Here is a 19,458-nt window from a genome sequence, read left to right on the forward strand (position 1 = left end):
ATTTATGTTACAGTACACACATATAGCAATACAAAGAAAATTAAACTTGTATGATAATAGACATCTGGGCCCACAGCTCTCAAAACAAGACTCAAAGTGATTACTTAAAATTCTGATGATAGAAATAGCGTCTTTTTTAACTAAAAATGTATCTATAATATTTAGATATTTATAGATAAACATTTTGTATTAGCTTCGCTGACATTCAAATTAAACATTAGCATATTTTGAATGGTTGCTTGTATTCAAGTAGTATTTGCCTCTAGCAGTACTTGATGCAGGCAAACCCATGCTAACTGCATTGTCCTTGCATTTGTCGATTTGAAAGTCGTCCCAATTATCACATGGGTAGGATAAAAAGCCTGTATTCGGTGTGTATATAATGGATTCTCCGAAATAAACGCATGCTCTTCCGTGACTGCAAGCCGTTTCTGGAGAAGAGATAATTTATATTGTAATATTATATTCAGAGCCTATCCGGTGATAAGTGGGTGATAAAGCTGGTCTAGAATCTTATGTTAAGATGCGAATATCAAATAGTAAACTCGCCTTTTTCACATCCTGGCTGTATTTGAGTTCCTCTATTGGGGTAAAAGTCGGCATGCCCATAATTTCCTCTGTACCCATAGGTACCTGCCGCCGTATGTATAATATCAACAAAGGATGCGTCACTTTTGTCTAGCGCATAATCGTTAGGCATTTTGGGTAGTTCAAACAGAGGTCGTGCAGGATCTAAGCCTTTAAAAATACGTTTGAGTTTATATTGATTAAAATCATGTTTCCGAGCGTTTCGTTCCCATAACAATATTTTAACAACATTTACTGTGGAAACAACGTAAAATATATTAGTAAAAGACTAGGTGCGAAAAATATAATCTCATGAAAGCCGTTCATGCAGACTGCAGCAGTTAATCTTTCTATGCCTTTGGTTCAGCCACTTTTATTTTTTACGTACCAATTGTTTAAGCATGAAAACAAAGGGCACACACATCGCAAGTAGTTAATACTCTGAAAAGGGATGGTAAAATGCCTACCCATTCTCCTATTATAAAATTGTTAATGTGGTACATACCTATTTGAAAAATTATAGCATCTGGTAAAAATTGTGGAATAAAATATACTGATTATTAGGTACCTGTAATCCGTGGAATTGAACCATTTGAAAACATTCCAGCGTAACCCATAACCTGTGCACCTAGACTGTGTCCAATTAAATGAACACTTTCGTAACCGATTTCGTAAGATTCCGTTATAACATTTAATAATTTGGCAACCCGTTTACCAACGTATCGAGTGCTTAAAGCTGCCCATGGATAGAACTTATTTTTCGCCAGTTCACCCCAGTTAACGGTAATAACATTCAAATCATATTCTTTAAGGAATGTAAACTTCATTTCTTGCAACCAATTAACTTCGTCGGATGAAAGCCATCCGTGTGTTAAAACTTTAACATCTTTAGTTTTATCAAAGAAATTACTAGTTATAATCGATCTATTATTATTCTTCTCAATAATAAGCCTTTCTGCTGTTTCGTTATTATTTCTGAAAAAAATTGTAGCTTTAATAAAGTGTAGTAAAGAAAATTATGCTCAATTTTTTTCTAAAAAGTAATTAACACAATATGAACAAGCTTAGACAATTCAAAAACCGCATATTTAAACTAATATTATCAAAATTTTGTTTTACTGTAATCACTACCAGTTTGTCGATGCAACTACCTTAACTGGCTACAACACGACTGACTAACGTGTCTTATAGCTTTTTTGTTATTTTAACTTCTCGCACAAACCTTGTGTATAGATTAAAGTAGGCGTCACCAAATCGCATGCCTCCAGTAGTTTGAGGAATCAGAGAAAAGTTCATTATGAATCTAGTATCGTTTTCATCAAAGTAGTACAACCATTCGTCACCATATCCAGGACCGTTATCTTCACAACTGCCGTAGAGCCATACTGCAACACGTGTTAAAATTATATGGTTATTAAGAAAACTTGTTATGTCATCTGTTAAAGTAGGTACTAATTCAAATTTATTGTTTTTACTAATATTGTGACGAAAATTAATAGGTAGTAGGCTACCATAGTTAGGTTAGCCATAAGCGATTCGGCGACGTATTTCATTTATTTTATTAATTAAATATAGGATTTATTTTTAATAAGTTACAAACCAAAAACCAATATTGCACTAATAAGAAACATTTTTTCACGTCGTATAGACATTTTTGTTAATTGAAGACTTAGCAATACTGTTCTTACACAGGTTTTATATTCATTGAGTACCTACTGAAGGATTTCTTATAGCAAGCTTCCGGCATGAGAAAAAAATTGGCTAAGACCGTGTTGGTGTTGGCAGTAGCATATTTTGCTTGTTTTTGTAAAATAATCGTTACTAATTGAACTGAACAGAGTTTAAACTTCGTATTTTTCTTAATATTTAATAAATTATTATTACTACCTTGTTTAATTAGAACTATCAAGGTTCTATTTGACCTTAAAAACTTGCATTCAACGTGTACGAAATTCTACTTTTATTATTATTCGTCAATTTAAGTTAAATATTATAATAAATTTATCTAGCTATATTGGCGATAGTAAAACTATTTTATTTGTATCAAGATAACTTTAATTCCGTAACCTAAAGATGAATTAACAAATTTATTCGTAATTTTTCATGGCAAAAAAACTTAAATTTTAAAGATCCAGGTTTGGTGTTTAAAAACTGTTACCAATTATTGAGCTATGATAGTAGTAGGAATTCCGTGGTCTCAAGACAAAATCAGGACTTTCAAAAAAAAGAAGAAAAATTTCGTATAGGAGACAGTTACTAATTTAAAAAATATATTTATTCAATTTAACTGGGATCTCTAAAACCTTTGGTTATCTCCTTGCAAGTTTCATGATATTAATAGGTCTTTTATCGGAAGGCTATGTTCCTTTATCTTTGGCCTCAAATGAATGGTTAAGGTCACTCGTAGTTAAAAAGCCTAGACTTTTTTTTTATTTACTTCCTGGGCTAGATAAATGATTATTAACTTTATATGAATCTGTCATGATGCCCTCCCCACATCTAAATGTGTTGCGCGTAGTTTTCATCTATCGTGTCTTTCTTTATCGTCATGTTAGGTAAGGGTGGATCTTCCAGTGTCAGCTTAGGCAGGGTTCTCGCCTCACATTATCACAAATCCTGTTAAAACGCTGTGTACTTAAAACACTTGACCGTGTGTCCCCAGTTGTTAACAAGGTCGGATCTAGGTTGGTGTCTGTTATTCGGTAAGTAATGGAATAAATAAAACCACATTTTATATCATAGCAACGTTATTGTATTTTTAATTGTTTGAATTGAATCCTTTGTGTGCTTACACAGTAAACACTGATCTCAACACTTATAACTAAAAATATTCTAAAAAGAAACAAAATCAAAGGCTGTTTAGATTTATAAAATCGTGTCTTGTGCATAATCTTATTTAAAATAAGGCGAACACAGGCAACGTGGGTACTGGAGATACGTATTAAAATGTGCTGGGTATGATACTTCGAAGTTTGGAATACATTACTGTGCTGACATAATGTGCATTTGCCTTAAGATTTTAATATTGGGTGCTTGCCTTGTATCACCATTACGTTTGCCAATGTGCACATAATCATTCACTTATTACTTTTAAAGAAACTGGTATATAATATGTTTTAATTACATTACTCTAATATATTGCTATCTTTTCACTTTAGTCTAAAGAAGTCGTCCAACGCGTTTAGAGATTTTATTGAGTCCCTCTAAATAAATCAGTTACATACTAGACATACAGAAGCATACAACTGATTGCTAGAAATTCGGGGTTGAGACGTCACGAAATTTGTTTTATTACGACAAAGACTAGATATCACATGGATTGAGCCGTGTAATCTTACTACATATTGGTGGAGTTTTTCTACATACAAATATGTTTCATATCGATTACAGACATTATTCTTCAAATGTTAAGTTTATAGATGTAACAGAAAAACTGTGATTGCATAATTTCAGTTTTATCTTATCAATTTAAATCTAGCATTCTAGGCACGTGGTTACTCGAACTGTTAATTTAAACATTTATTTTTATTTTTTGCATATATATTGGCTGTCTATTTATACATTTATTCACTGATTTTTGACGTCAATGGACCCAATGAACTTTACTCCTATTTCACAAAATGAATAAGGGAATTGGTGTTTTAGTTTACGTCAGATCTATTACTGACTATTGTCGAAATAAATGCAAGATAGTGAACGTCTTGTTTGCGCGAATAATATAAATAATTACTTATATTGATATAAGTTATTTCTCTATGTAATAAAATTTTCTAACAAAGAAATCAAGCATACGAAATATTAAAATAAATAATAATTTATGTCACTACCTTGCTATAAATTTTTCTAAATGTTAAAGATTTGCAAAAGATTTTAATTACAGTTGGTCAGTCGAAAAAATTGAGCATACATTATATTTAAAATATTACATTTAATTGTACCGAACGGAGAAGTTATTGCACATTCTGACACTAACAATCTAAAATGGCGGCGGGCTTCACCCACTAACGTAACCAAACAAACTACTGTGTCGATATACCTCAGCTTAATCTAGTTGCCGGCAGTGACCTGAGTGATGATGCATCCGTGTCTTAGACATATATGAAGGACGCCAAACAGTCTACATTTTCATAAAAGGGTTAGTTGTTTTTTCGCTAAACATTAAGATATTCAACGCATTGTAGGTCGCTATCAGCGGTCCAATTTGACGTTCTTGGTTCAGATCACTTAACAACAAAACAACACGACTGTATGTTGCGGCTATATTAAAAGGCTATAATTCATAGTAAGTTTCTTGATTATTGTTCGCTCCTTTAAATCATTGGCAAAAGGCCAACCCTTTGATTGTCATCAAGTTACCAGATGTTCTTTGAGAACAATTCCTGGAGCTCTCATTATTGGCCCAAGCTCTCATCAGCCTGTATGTAAAAAACCCGTAAGTTGTTATGAAAACGTAGACCGTTGCGTTTGTTACCTCTGTGCTAACCACACGCTCACGCAACGTACCAACTACTTACCACAGCTACCTAACTATTTTACGAGTAATTTATGTATCAATTTCTTTAAAGCGTACATTTTATACTTATTTCATAGGATTTCCTTAAATATATTAATCGTTCTGAATATTATCCCGATACAAAAATTCGCCTAAAATCATTGTGTACACAAAACATCACTTATTAACATATAACGTTTTACATTGTACGAACTAAATAAACAGTCTTTTAGTTGACTGACAAAACTAAATAACATTATATTAATAACAGGTGGGATGGTTACAGGAACCTGGCGGTTGGGGAAACAAATTTAATGTATTTTTAAAAAGTAAAAATAATAATTTATAATGTGTATTTGTAGCACCTCTTTATTTGCTGAGTTCTAATTGAATAAGGTACTCGCTTTAAAGGTGGTTTAATAATTTACGAACAATAAACGCTAGTGCCGTACTCGTAATGGCAAAATTCATCTGAACCTCATACATAAATATAACACAACACCTAAATAAATACGTGTATAATCTAAGGTGTCTATACATATGTACAGTTCAAAAATTATATAAAAAATAACTAGATACGCAACAGATAAAAATTATAATTTGTACTTGGAAATAAATAACTTTATATAAAAATTAAACATCCGTTAACTTCTCAACTTACAAGTCTACCTAATTTTATTTGTGTTGTACATTACTTCCGTGTGTTCGACGCTGCCTGTACCTAAACCGTTTCATTGACTCACGATAACAGACTGTACCAACAGCTCTACCACTAGTTTGACAAAGTTTTTAACGATATAAAATACGTCAGTGACACTTATTTGTAATACACGAAACGAGAGCCACTGTAAGATTATTCACACATATTTGACGTCGATATTTTACGTTAACGTTTTATACTTTGTCAAACTAATCACAGATCACAGTGAAATAAATAACAGTCTATCTCAATGTGACAAGTTTGATCACGTAAATCACAAATATCAAAATTCTTCGAAACGGTTGATAAAACGCGATATTTATTATTATAACAGTATTGCACGTTTATGTCGTTATTATAATCGTTGAATAGAATTATAAAGTAAAATGTCACTGTGATCTTGGAATCATAATAATCAATAACCTTATCATCTGTCCGCTTTTGCTTAATTTGTCAAATAATTTATACTATTGCATACTTGCCTTTACACTACAGAGTAGTGTCGAACACGCAGTGCTATAGTATCGTATAATTAATGTTAATAGTTACAATAATAACTACCATATTATAATGTGGGTATGAGCGGTATCGTGGATGCCTTCCCGCTCATACCTAAAGCGTTTAGGTGAACGTAGCTTCGCACTGCCTGTCCGCCAACTTCGGCCTATAATTTAACATAACTGTGGCGACTTATTATGACTTATTTAATGTGTCTTTTACCACTCCCATTTTATAATTCTTCGCACAATACGAGTAACGAGGTACACTATAATGACACATTTAAATAGTTATAAATAAGTATAAATCATTAATTGACATTTAAATCGCTTAGGAAAACAGACAGTGCGAGCAGAAACGCCACTGCATCCACATAGTTTATATGAATGTACATTTACATACACATGCCACTTCGTCGTCCCGTCTCAATTTCTTACCGTAAATAGTCTCCAGCGATGTTAAGTCTACTTTCGACCAAGGTGGGCTCACTTAATGCTAATTCGACGTCGTTACCTAACTAAATCAATTCAGTTCAGAAGTCAAGTTGTCACTAGCTACATTTTGGGAAATACCGCTTTCCATACTTTTCTTAGTTACCGCCAACTTGTCTCAAAAGCTTTTACACAGTTCATCATGTCGCTCTACAGACGGCTTCGAAAGTCAACTCCGTCACGTAAAAATCGTACGTCGGATAATATTAATGTGCCGTTTTCCGCTACAACGATTACTACATACGAATGAAGAGCGACATTCTAAACGTGTCGAAATAAATAGTTATCGGTGGGGAAGTAACGCTAGCCGCGAGACTCAGCAAACGGTCTCCGCGGGTGCAGACGGAGGAGCGATCGGAGCGAGCGGAGACAGTGGAGAGAGCGCAGACACCGCTGAGAGCGGCGGCGGCGGGCCCAGCGGTTCCGGGGAACGACGGCGCAGAGCCTGCCGCTTACGAAACTCTAAGAATTCCTCCTTCATCGCCCTGACCCGCGCTTCCACGTCATCTCGGGCCTGGCGGGCCCGAGGTCGTTCCGGGGTGGAAGGCGTAGGCGTGCGGGTGGCGCGGTCCCACTCGTAGTGCACGTCTACGGAGCCTGCGTCCAACGCCTCGCCCGACTCGGGTCGCGGTAGCGGCGCCGGAGGGGGCGCACGGTACGGCGGGGGTCGCCATTCCGCCAGACTGCCCGTCCGGCTGCTGCGGTTGTGCTGCGACGACGATGCGTTCTTGCTGCCGAAGCCGCTTGACGACGAACGGCTCTCCGGGGAGGCCTCGTGTGGCGGCGGAGGATCTGCCCCCGGACGAGAGCGCGCGTGTCGCGGGACAGGTCGCCACCGCGTCCGCTGCGGGACGGCACACAGCGCTCGCTCGCTAGCCTGGCGGGACTGCCGCAGAAGGAACGATGGCGGGGTCGGGAAGGAGCCGTCCGCTGAGCTCGGAAAGGGGACCGAGCTGAGATCTGATATATGCAGAGGCGACCACGGAGTCCAAGCGGGGACCCAGGTCGGCCACGGGGTCCAAGCCGTCCAAGGGGAGAAGGCGGGGGACGAGGCACGAAAGAGCGGGGGCGCCGCGGCGGGCTGCAAAGGAGCGCGCAGGCGAGGAAGGAAGCCGCCGTCGTCAGAGGAGGAGGGGGCCAGCGAGGGAGAAGGCGAGGGCGGCGGGGCGGGGGACATACGTCGAACGAGTCCCCAGTAAGGTGGCTCTTCGCCGCACCGTGTCACCGGCCAGATCCAGTTCGCCGTAAACCGCAAACATTGGACTACACTCGATATTCCGCTTTCTCTAAATCTGAAACACAATACAATTGTTATATTGACTCATATTGAAACCCTCTGTTCTTCACTTACATTAACACACAACTAAAGTCACAGCTGACACAAAAATCTACAAACACATAATAATATGACTGACCTGATTTCCTGTGGAAGAGCAGCAGAACATATGAGAACATTTGAGATCATTTCTTTTATGAATTATAACAAATTACTAATTGATTGATAAAAATTGATTAATTCTTTAAAGCTTCGAGGACCATATACTCATCTCCGGAGAAACAAAAACAGAATACTGCCATAACTAGAATGTGATACTACATACTAAACTATATTAAGGGATCCCTGCAAGTTAGTGTTATATTTTATAAGATTTTTTTATGTGATATAAATTGAGCTTGGAATAAATTGAGGTTATATACGTACAGAGTGTAGTAGTAACTTACTTCTTAAAAGGCACTTGAGTGCTGTCAGCGGCGCGCAGGTCCGTCAGCCGCGCGGCTACCATGTTGTATGCTGCAATCGAATTATTTCTGAACATTAACGCGTGCAGATACTGAGCACCTCGAAACACTCGGCCGCCACCCGCAACCGACACCAAATAAACCTCATGTTATCCGAACACCATATTGTCAACTTAAAAGCGATTGCTGAAGACATCGGAAGATAAATATGCTTATCAAAACCAATATTACCTACATTCTATTTCTTGAATGATGTGATAATTTTTGTTTTTAAGATCTACTGATATTTTTTTTCCGATGAATTAGATAAACGACACGAAAAATGTTGTCTTTTAAATTGCAAGCACGTTTGACATGAATTGTTAGTAAATGTTATTCAGCTAATCCCAGCACATAATCACCTAAAGCGTAACTCCACACAAACCACAGAAGCCATAGCATGCAAACCAAAATGAAAGGATTGTTTGTAGCTTTATCACCGACAATATGGCAATTTGTTTAAAGGAAATTGTTTGAAGGGTCTAAGAGAACTAGCTATAGAGCGTCGGGAGCGAGCTAGCGGCCGCGTCCCATTAGGACTCACCTTTCTCCTGCTTGCGTCGCTTGCGTTTATTGCAAATCTTCACAGCACAAACGGACAGTATAATGGCGACTATAAAAAACAATATCCCGCCAACTACGCCCGCTGTTATAGCTTTGTGCTTAACCCGCGCTGGGACCGCAAACCTTACTTCTTCAGAACTTTCGTAACTCGTCGCTGAGTTGGCCAATATGCGGAAATAGTATGTGCGGCCTCCGACTAGGTTTTTTACTGGAAATAGAAAACGAAATTGAAGGTTCAATATTAAATTTGTCCATTAAAATTATTACCTACTACAAACAAATTTGCAAAAATGCGGAATAAACGAAATTAACATCTAATTCTTTTTTAACTATATACATTATACATACTCAAACTCAAACTCAAAATATCTTTATTCAAGTAGGTAACCAAGTACACTTTTGAATAGTCAAGTTAAATTAATCGTAAATTTACATTTACAACCAGTTCGCAAGTCAAGGGCGTAGAGCGGGTAAGAAGAACTGGCAAGAAACTTTCCGCCACTCTTTTTAATCGCCAAGTATTGTCATACAAATTGTTTGAACTGGAGCAATTCAATCCCAAGGATTAGGATCATTTAAGTAGTCCTCAAATTTATAAAAAGCTTTGTTGATTAATTTTCGTTTAACGAGGACTTTGAATTTATTTAGTGATAATTCTCTAATTGCGCTTGGGAGTTTGTTGTAAAAACGAATACAATTTCCATATAAGGAGTGGTTTATCTTTTGGAGCCTGGTTGGTCGTACACTCAAATTAGTTCTATTTCGCGTATTATACTGGTGAAAGTCACCATTTGTTTTAAAATCGTTTATATTTTTTTGGACATACAACAAGGCTTCAAGAATATATTGACCAGATAGTGTCATAATATTTAATTCCTTAAACTTATTCCGTACCGACTCCCTCGGAGAAACACAACAAATACTCGTATATATAAAGACAAAGACTAAATTCTGCATGAATTATTACAATAATATATAATAGTAGTAATAACAGCAAAAATATATAATAATAGTAAGTATTTGAATCCTACGTACCAAGATAACTAGTTTCTTCGGGGCGAATCTGACCACGATTGAGGGTCTTCCATTGTGCATCCGTTCTGTATTTGATCGTATAGTATTGAACTAAATGAGCACGGTCTAGTGGCGTTTGCCATGAGATCGAAAATCCATTGTTGACTTCTGTCACTGTTAAGTTTCGAGGCTGTCCTGGTTTCGGACCTATTAAAATATATAAAAAAAATTAAAATGTGGCAAGCCGAAATGACGGCTTTACATACTCATCGAGAGCCTCTCAGGATGTCAGCTGGAGCAACTTGCGACAGGTGTAACTCAAATTGAAGTGAATTGGTCAATCGGAATGGAGATGGTCACGTTACCGTGAACAAATCTGACTGTCATACAATTTTCTCTTTTCTCAAATAGTGTAAGGAGAATGAGTCAAGCCTATCGCAAAAGTCCACATTTTGTGTAACAGGTTATCTGCGGCGAGATCCATGTCCAAAAACGGACAAGAGCGGGCAGAGCACCATATACACTCGCTCTCGGGCGGTCTATTCATGTCTCGGCGAGTATGTTTAGCCGTCAAAATATATTATCAGCACGGTTAAATCCATTAAAATAAGAATTGGAGACCGAAAGTGAAAAATAAGACTCATAAAATTGGTTTCAGAAAATAAAAATAAGATAAATATGACAGAAATTTTAAAGCGGGTATATATTAGTATGTTAGTCAAATGTGCTTTAAAACATAAAATTAAAAATACTAGAACCAACGGTAAAAAAAATAGGTCAATGCTATTGAAAATTTGAGATCTAATTAAAAATTTAAATTAAATGTAAAGCAAGAAGTATCGCAATAAATATATAGTTCTAAAAGTACCGGATCCCTCGGGTGCATTCTGAAAGATTTTTTCGTCTATCGGCCCCGCGGCTGTGGGTGTAGTCTTTGGTTTTGCGCCTACATCTACAAAAAGCAAAGTTACGTGGTAAGTTTTTATACCGAAGTATCCCTTCCAGATTCAAAAAGGTTAATTTGTATGTTATTTGACGATATTTAAGTATTGTTAGTTATATTCAAACGGTAATAAGCATTAGTAGCGAGCAAAATGTTTATACAAGAAAGCATATTTTATCGGATTTCAACAGGTTTCAAGAATTTTTTAACGATTTCGCGTGTTTATATGAGCATGGGATCATTGTAGTAAGATAATCAACATATGTCTCTGTCACTGGTTTTTATATTGCCTCTTTTTACAAAATAAATTAACACACATTCAGTTTACAGCAATTAAAACGAGTAAAATTTTGATAATTTTAGAATTACAATAAATCCCGTAAGCCGATTTCACAGAGGCCAATAAATTAGTAGTTGTTCAGTACTACATATTATTATGTATTTTGTTCTAATTTCGTATATTTCGTACATAGATATATCAAATTAAGGTAAATACATATTTTACGTATAATTACGTCATTTAAAGTAATCACTTATTTTGGTGTGACCAAAAGATTTTGATGTACAGGGTTTTCAATAAAATTTAACTTTTGCAGTGTGCCTTGGCTTTCATTCCAAGAAGCTACACTGTGTCTAAAATCATTGTCTTAATTTTTTAGTGTACTATCAAATTCTAATAGGACATTGTCATCAATGGAAGAATTTCCAAGAAAACCCTGCAGTATCGCGGGTTTTTCTTCCAACACGCCGTCACCCCCGATGTATTTCTAAAACCTGCTTTCTTGAAACAATTGTTAATGGTTCCTGTCTTAATTGCTAGCCGCTGCCACAAGGAATAATAGGTGTTGTTATTAGGCGTTTTAAACGGGATGACGAATCGTATTATGCTTTAAAAAATTATGAACTTCAAGTTACAGGAACTGATAAAGTGGTGTATTCTGTGAGAAATCGTATTGAGTATGATTGCATTAAGCGGGCTCTACTGTATTAGTGTGAAGTAAGAATTATTCAACTGAAATAGGCAAAACGTCGGAAGATATATGTGTAAGTATATTTTTTTACTTCAGTAAATGTAAATTGAAGTTTATTAATTATATTATTTGTAATCTGGTTAAAAACGTAGTTTCTTGTAAAAGTTCTGTAATGTGTATTATAAATATAATTGTTTATTCTACACAACGCACACTTATAATAACTCTGAGCCACATTCTCAAATACATATACAAATATATACAACTCTTACATATTACACGAACGCAAATCCATTCACATACTCATACACAAACGCATACTTAAAGTCATATTTTTTTTAATGAATAACTTATAATCCTTTTACTTTAAATATGCACCATATACCACGGAAGAGTTGTAATCTAGTAACCCACAACACAAGTGTGTGGGAGTGTGGAAACTACCGTTAGATCAATTTTGTCACAATCATATTTTGTTATGAATAAAGTTTATTCTTATTATTATTTATCATAAAAATACGATTTCCTTTGATTTCAACATTACTTTTTCCCAAATTAAAACAAAATTGTTGGTCAATAAGAATTTATAAAGGGAAATAGTTTTAAAACTCCACTTTCAAAGCATTACTTAACTTTGATAACCATTACTTTCAAGGTCGAATTAAAGATAAAATTAGGACATAATAATTAATAATAGTGCACAAAACATACCAAGTGTTCGTATTGTAATAGCTTTGCTCATCATTCCCTCTCCGATGGTATTCTTACTATTAACTTGAAATTCATATGTGGTCCCTGGCTGAAGCCTATTTATTGTGACCTGAAAAGTTAAAGAATTGTTTTCAAATTTTTGCAGTGTGCATTTGAATAAGTATACATCGAATGGATAATAAAACAAAATATACACGTTTCTTCTTGATAATTTCTTCGCAACCTACAGACAAATGTACGTCTCGTAGCAATCACAAGGATCCAATAATTACAGGTAGACGAAAAAAGCTTATAAAAGAAAAATTAAGTTCATTTATTTCTATATATTTTTTACGTGATCGTCAGTTATCGATACTTACCAAGTTTACAGACATGTTGAAGATTGACATTTTTTTAATGCGAACAAAACAACACTTACAAACGTAGCTCCGGATGGCGTAACAGGCACTTTGGTCCATTCAGAGAAACCCGCTTCCCGATACCAAATTGTGTAGTCCTGTTTATAGTCTGGTCCGCCAGCGTAACCTGGTTGCCATCGTAACGTGACCTGAAACTCTGTCGCTGTTCCCGAAACATTGTATGGTGCATGTGGCTGAGTACCTTCTATCACCAGCTGGGTATCAGCCACTATTGTTGCTACCTGGAGGAATAATGAACTAACATGATACAAGGATAGCGTAGCTACATATGTATAGCCATAACATAATCTTTGTAGGGCTTGATATTGATACAACATATAACAGAGACAAAACACATGCATGACAGTCTGTCGGCCACAGAAGAAGATGCCCTTTGGCTTTAGCCTTTATCTAAGAACCGCCTTTGCCACCATTTTGAGGTCTAACACAAGACTAATTGTGGCGGTATTGGCCAAAAATAACGCATGACTTTATTTAATATTTTAACTACATATTCAGTCGTTGCTGATGTCCTAAATAATAATGACAATTGATAGTTCACATTTTATTAACGATATAGCTACCGACAAACTAAATGATGCACGAAATAATTAGATCTGATAATTATTGTAAAAAACACATTACCTCATTAGAGGCCACACATTGGTAGATCCCAAAGTCCTGACGTCGTAATGTGTCGATGGTGATATTCCCTCCTAGCGCCCTCACTCTATTCTTCTGAAGAGGAAGACCATCTCTTCGTCTCCAGACAACGCTGGGTCGTTGAGTGCCTTCAGCCTCTTGAGCTTCGCAATGCATCTCCACAGATTCCCCAACCTGTATACGTTTTATTTAAAAACTATTTTGTCCCAATATAGATAGAAATTTGTTCGATATACGCCAATAATGTTTCACTAGTAATATGTATTTTATTTATTTCAATGTACATAGATTTTTTTATATTTTGCCCAAGAAAAATAATCCTTAAATCTCATTACGAGTAAATAGATTTTTATACGAAATTATTTTACTGTACCTTTCTTTGGTACAACGGTTCAGGCTCTACTGTGAAAACTGGTGGCTTTCTGACCAATACTTCCATTGGACCTGCAACAACAATTCAATATATCTATCATCAGAAATAGGTTACGAAAAATGTAAATATTCAGTTATTCAAGAAGATACGAGTATTGAGCTCCTTATTTTGTTTAAACAAAGTTTAAAAACATTTTTTAGTGTCTATTGCCATTCAGGGTAGGCACAAAAAAACTAATAAAAAAAATACTGTTCATTAACTGATAGGCCTCCGGTGTAAACCCGCAAATGTAAATCATTTTTAACCGGAGATTCTAAGAGAGTTTACGAAAACTGCGTACGAAATTGTCTCAATGCTATTTAATAATAATTACCCGAAGATCCTTGAGTCCCTTGTGCATTATACGGTGTGCAGGTATACCTTCCCTGGTGATTCTGATTAACTCTCGTAAATAGCAGGGAACCATTGTTCATAATAACAATGTCTTTCGTCTGATACGGCTCTAGAAGTCTCTTGTCCTTCGTCCACGTGACGTATTGTAGAGGAGGATTAGCTTTTATGTAGCACTGAACTACGCCAGCCAGACGAAAAGGTAGATATTGGACTGTTGGAGTGAAAGTCACTTTGGCTGGATCTGTGAGAGATATTTTGCTTTATTTTTAACGTATCGTAAACTAAATATTGCTACTAGTCTTTTTAACGTTTTTTTAAGTGTGATAATTTAAGAACTTCCTATTAGTTGGGAGAGCTCTGGATCCTTTAAATTGATAATGACACGCAAGAACATTTATGCAATCATAATCAATATTACCTATAGCATATCAAGAAATCAGTCGTCAACCTGAACTATGGTTATTGATTAAATAACTGAGAATGAATCTTTAAAATGTATAAACAGTTATTATTAACTGGCGCAATAAAAAAAACAATTAGTGTTGACAGCGGCGCTATTTGGTGTCACAAAAATGTGAGGAAAATTTTTCAAACATTATTGCGTGTTCCTTTCTAAACACAGGTCAAATTAAGGTCAAAAAGTTTTATATAAAGAAAAGGTTATTTTTTATTATTTAAAATTTAACGTTTATTTAGTTTGAATAAATGTAAACTTACACTCCACGTTCAAATATGCGGAAGCACTCTGTGGATCTCCGATACCGTTTGAGACCTCGCATAAGTACTGACCGGAGTCGTCAGCAGCTACAGGGTTAATTACTAAGGCTCCATCACGTCTGATTGTGACCCTTGTCTCCAACGCCGCTACCTCAGCCACGGGAGCACCCTCGCGAAACCATTTAACAGTCACATTGCCTGGTAAAGCTTTAGCCTCACAGGAAAACTGGACTTTCTCCCCTTCAAGCTTTGTTTGGTTTGTTGGCGGCATCTAAAATTGGCAAAATATATTTGTCTCATGGGTGTGACAATCTATCACTTAAATTATTATTATTATTATCATTTAAATATTTTTTTATACGACGAAGGGCTTACTAAACTATGAATATTTTAATTATATTGCCTTTTGCTGCCTTTTTAAGTTTTAAGATTGATAATTCAATTTTACACTAATTTAGCTTACATTTTAAAAACGTTTTAAAATGAAGGAAATTGTCTTCACTTTATAACTAGTCAATTTGAGAAACTGCATACATTAATGAGGTAATTATAAATTCAGCTTGCAAAGTTTCCACTGCTTAATCGAAAAATTATTCCAGTTCATTGCATACCAAAGTATAAGAATTATACATTTTTCATTTTACGATTTCATTAAATGCCATTTTACGAGTATGCACCTTCAACGCGAATATATTTAGTGATATTATTTTGAATACTTTATTGAATAATTGCTATTTATATCATTTTTGGCTAATTAATACTAATATAGTGTCTCGAATGAACATTTTGTTGCTGTATTAAAAATATACGACCCATTTTGCCACCTTACTCTTTTCATAACAGCTTACAACAATCACAATATATTTAATTGAGGAGACGAAATGTATCTACACCATAATATAAAGAACAAGGACTTAGCAAGTAAGTGTAAGAGGGATGCATAAAAAACTAAAATTAAGTAAATAAATCTTACCGTGATAACAGCGCCACCAGCGATAATGACTCTGGCCGTATGAGAGACTTGGCCCTCCCCATTTCGTGCAATACACGTATAGTCTCCGATATCTTCATGTCTGATGTTACTGATGCGGAGTTCGGTGCCATCGTTGAAGATACCAACTGTTCCAGATGGTTCCACAGGGTTAGCGTCTTTGTACCATAGAATTTCTGGGGTTGGTGTGCCTTCTGCTTGGCAGTTGAGTATTATGGCATCACCTATTTAACAATAAGTACTTAATGAACTAACTAATGGGAATCAAGAAATAAGATTAGGTAAGACACGACAGAAGCGAAGAACACAGGATTCTTTTTACTTATTATACTCGAATAAAATTACGATTTTCGCTATCATTAAAGTTTCTATTGCTATTAATATTAGATTCACTATTGCTTTCTGAGAGTTATTGGAATATTATTGACATAGTTTCTTGTTCCGTGAAAATAAGAGAACTATTTTTAATAAACAAAATAGATGATGTTTTGATTTAAGTATTTCTTTTGTCTCACCTAGGTTAACGTATATAATCTCCTCCGGCGTGATAGAGAATCTCGGTGGGGCGTGCACGTCCAAATGGAACCACGTGCCGTTTTTGTGCTGGTTTGGAGACCGGTTAAGGAATACCACCTTACATTCGTACCATCCCTGTAAGAAAGTACATTGATATACATCATAAAGACGAGTTCTTGGTAAATAACAAATACCTTGCCATATAAGATGCAGTCCATGTACCTTACATATATCTTCGATGTGCATAAAGTATATATGATGTACTTGCCGTTAGTTTATCATCTTGTAGAACAATTGTTTATATTTTTAAGTATTACAATGATTTGAATTAAGAAGCAGTTCAAAAAATGTAATGAGTTATAATTATTATGATGATGTCGTTAGATTGTTAGGTGAACCCATACAAAAATTTAACGATGGAAGGTAAAAATGTGGAAAAGTAGTAAGGAAAATTTGATTTTACCTGGTCCGATTCTCGTATATTAGTGAGGTTGAGACTGGCAGCGCCATAAGGCGAATCGGGTGCCACGCGCGACACTCTGCCCTCATAGCCCTCTCCACTGTGAGTCGGGTAGCTCTCGTACCAGATGTATATCGGTATGTCCTGACCCTATACACACCGTCAAATGTTAACATCTCATAATCATCGGCGCGGTACACCTTCCGTTACCTAACTACGAACAATATCGACCACAACGCGTTCACTACATATATGTACAACAATGTCTTGTAGGAAGATGTCAAACTAAATACCAACAAAAACTAACTACAAGCATGCCAGTGTTACATAAGAATTTTGTAAGTAAAATTCGTATCTTCACGTGTAAAACATAAGCTTGTGTCATGCTAAATGTTGTTATTACAAGAAACATGCGATTCGGCTTAAATACGTAATATACACCATGTCAAAAAGGCAGATGTACTTTGTGTCTTTACGCAAGCTGATAGAATAACATGCGTTAAGACCAATGTTCCGCCTAAGTGAAATGCGTAGATTTCTAAATTAGCAGATACAGCGTGGGTACAGCCCACAGCCACAGGAAGAGAGACAGTCAGAACCACCGCCAGTGCGCGAGGGAGTGCGCGTGCGACGTGTCAGCCTTTATAAGCTTTCGCCAAACATACTGCAAAGTCGAGGTCTAAGGGGTAAATTAATTTTCACAATTTTTAAAGATTTTTGTACTGTTTATATTTTAATTAATTTGAATGTAGTGTATTTTTAAGCTATGTTTGGCTTTATTTATTTTGCATTGAAGGGACACCAGAAGAAAAAAAAGACTGTTTTTTGTGAAATAAAATAAAATTAGCGTTTAATATTACAGTTTGGCTGGCGATCGCATAAGCAACGTGCTCCCATTTTATCGAAGAGAAATCGGTGCGCCCAAAACAATTGAATAAAAAAAATCAAAGATATATGTGAGTGTAGTGTGTTTTATTGTACGGGGGTCTGCTGCTCTCTCGGACACGTTTCTAAGGTCTTTGTCACTGTGGTGTTTTGTCCTATTAGTGGGCGACGCGACAATCAATACGTTGAAGAGGCATCACATTGCTGCATACAAACTTTACCAGGATATTTATTTGTTGTTTAAATTCAATCATAATTAATAATTGCAAATTAATTTAAATAATGCTATTAAATAAGATGGTCGTATGATTACTTTATGTTATTGAATTATGGTAGGTATGTTTAGAACTGGTCAAGTTTGCATGCACCATAAGGCATGCGCGGGTCGACGGGATAATGGACAAACCCGGCCCGCGTTACTAGCACGGTACAATACGTGTCCCTTGGACAAGCATAAGATATACTTTACAGGCTGCGGAGCGCCACGACGCCACGACCTTTACTGAACAGAAATACACACACGAAAGATGAGCAGCTTTGTAATGTAAGAGTGGAGTGTGACCGTCATACCGTTTCGCCTACCTTCTTCTCCCACTGCAACACGTACGGCACGGGGACATCTTCGGGGAAATCCACCTGGCAGTTGAACACCACACTCTCACCGAGGATAGCCGTAATGTGTACGGCATCTTGGTGGTCTTGATGGCAAGTTACTATAATATACAAAATGAGATTGATATGAAACGGCAAACGTTTAAAATATCCTCGTGACTCGGCCATAGAAAAATAATAGTTCATTGGCTGATATTCGGTATCGCCATAAGTACCTAGTGACTTACGTTGTGTTAACAACACACATTAAAGTTATATACACATACATATTTTTATTTATGTAACCAGAGTAAAGAACATTGTATCCACACCACAGGGGTTCACGATTATAACTTACTATTAAAAGAACCTAATAAAGATTATTAGGAATACGTATTCAATAATTCTCCAATATTGGATGTTTTTCACAAAACTGTCAAAGTTATATAATTTATTTTTATTTCTGTATTCCCTTTTTATCCTAGTGGAGATTTGACAATGATGAATCAGGGAAAATAATTGATTTGTGAAAAGTTAAATACAAAAAAAATATTGTTACTGTATAAATTTTTCTTCCTTCTTTTACAGAAACTTCACGAATTTCAAATAGCGTTTACATTAGACTAAACAGACATTACCTGTATCTTTTACTTGCCGATAATTGTAAATTTAACATAATCACATCTTACTTAAAATCACGAGGCCCTTAAGCTAAGAAAGTACTTCGTAAATAACTTCGTA

General features: G+C 36.0%; 2 protein-coding genes and 1 long non-coding RNA gene across 10 annotated transcripts in view; 1 reads left to right on the forward strand and 2 right to left on the reverse strand.

Annotated features, from left to right (window-relative positions):
* Positions 1–19: 19 nt before the first annotated feature.
* On the reverse strand, positions 20–2,272 carry LOC125052455 (pancreatic lipase-related protein 2-like). Its single transcript, XM_047653310.1, has 5 exons — positions 2,168–2,272; positions 1,790–1,952; positions 1,136–1,542; positions 550–738; positions 20–431 (listed from the first exon to the last, which is right to left on the reverse strand). The coding sequence occupies exons 1-5, from the start codon at positions 2,217–2,219 to the stop codon at positions 211–213; spliced, it is 1,032 nt and encodes a 343-aa protein (XP_047509266.1). The 5' UTR covers positions 2,220–2,272; the 3' UTR covers positions 20–210.
* Positions 2,273–3,296: 1,024 nt separating this feature from the next.
* LOC125052242 (protein turtle) overlaps positions 3,297–19,458 on the reverse strand; it is a 50,056-nt gene continuing 33,894 nt past the window's right edge. For 2 of the 8 annotated variants that reach the window (XM_047652954.1, XM_047652955.1), the window contains exons 3-17: positions 18,697–18,839; positions 17,245–17,391; positions 16,781–16,916; positions 16,248–16,489; positions 15,275–15,545; positions 14,538–14,798; positions 14,165–14,235; positions 13,774–13,965; positions 13,149–13,370; positions 12,731–12,839; positions 10,974–11,057; positions 10,127–10,312; positions 9,072–9,299; positions 8,471–8,540; positions 3,297–8,040 (exon numbers count right to left, since the gene is read on the reverse strand). In XM_047652954.1, coding sequence (XP_047508910.1) covers positions 7,065–8,040; positions 8,471–8,540; positions 9,072–9,299; positions 10,127–10,312; positions 10,974–11,057; positions 12,731–12,839; positions 13,149–13,370; positions 13,774–13,965; positions 14,165–14,235; positions 14,538–14,798; positions 15,275–15,545; positions 16,248–16,489; positions 16,781–16,916; positions 17,245–17,391; positions 18,697–18,839 — 3,338 coding nt within the window. In that variant the 3' untranslated portion in view covers positions 3,297–7,064. Of the gene's footprint in view, positions 8,041–8,163; positions 8,172–8,462; positions 8,558–9,071; positions 9,300–10,126; positions 10,313–10,973; positions 11,058–12,730; positions 12,840–13,148; positions 13,371–13,773; positions 13,966–14,164; positions 14,236–14,537; positions 14,799–15,274; positions 15,546–16,247; positions 16,490–16,780; positions 16,917–17,244; positions 17,392–18,696; positions 18,840–19,458 lie in introns of those variants that run through there. The other 6 variants (XM_047652958.1, XR_007117422.1, XM_047652956.1 and 3 more) reach the window with 6 other exon arrangements.
* On the forward strand, positions 17,669–19,001 carry LOC125052243. Its single transcript, XR_007117424.1, has 2 exons — positions 17,669–17,927; positions 18,104–19,001. It is a non-coding gene; the product is annotated as an uncharacterized LOC125052243 (long non-coding RNA).

The sequence above is a fragment of the Pieris napi genome, chromosome 9, assembly GCF_905475465.1.
Source record: "Pieris napi chromosome 9, ilPieNapi1.2, whole genome shotgun sequence".
In the NCBI taxonomy this organism is placed as follows: Eukaryota; Metazoa; Arthropoda; class Insecta; order Lepidoptera; family Pieridae; genus Pieris; species Pieris napi.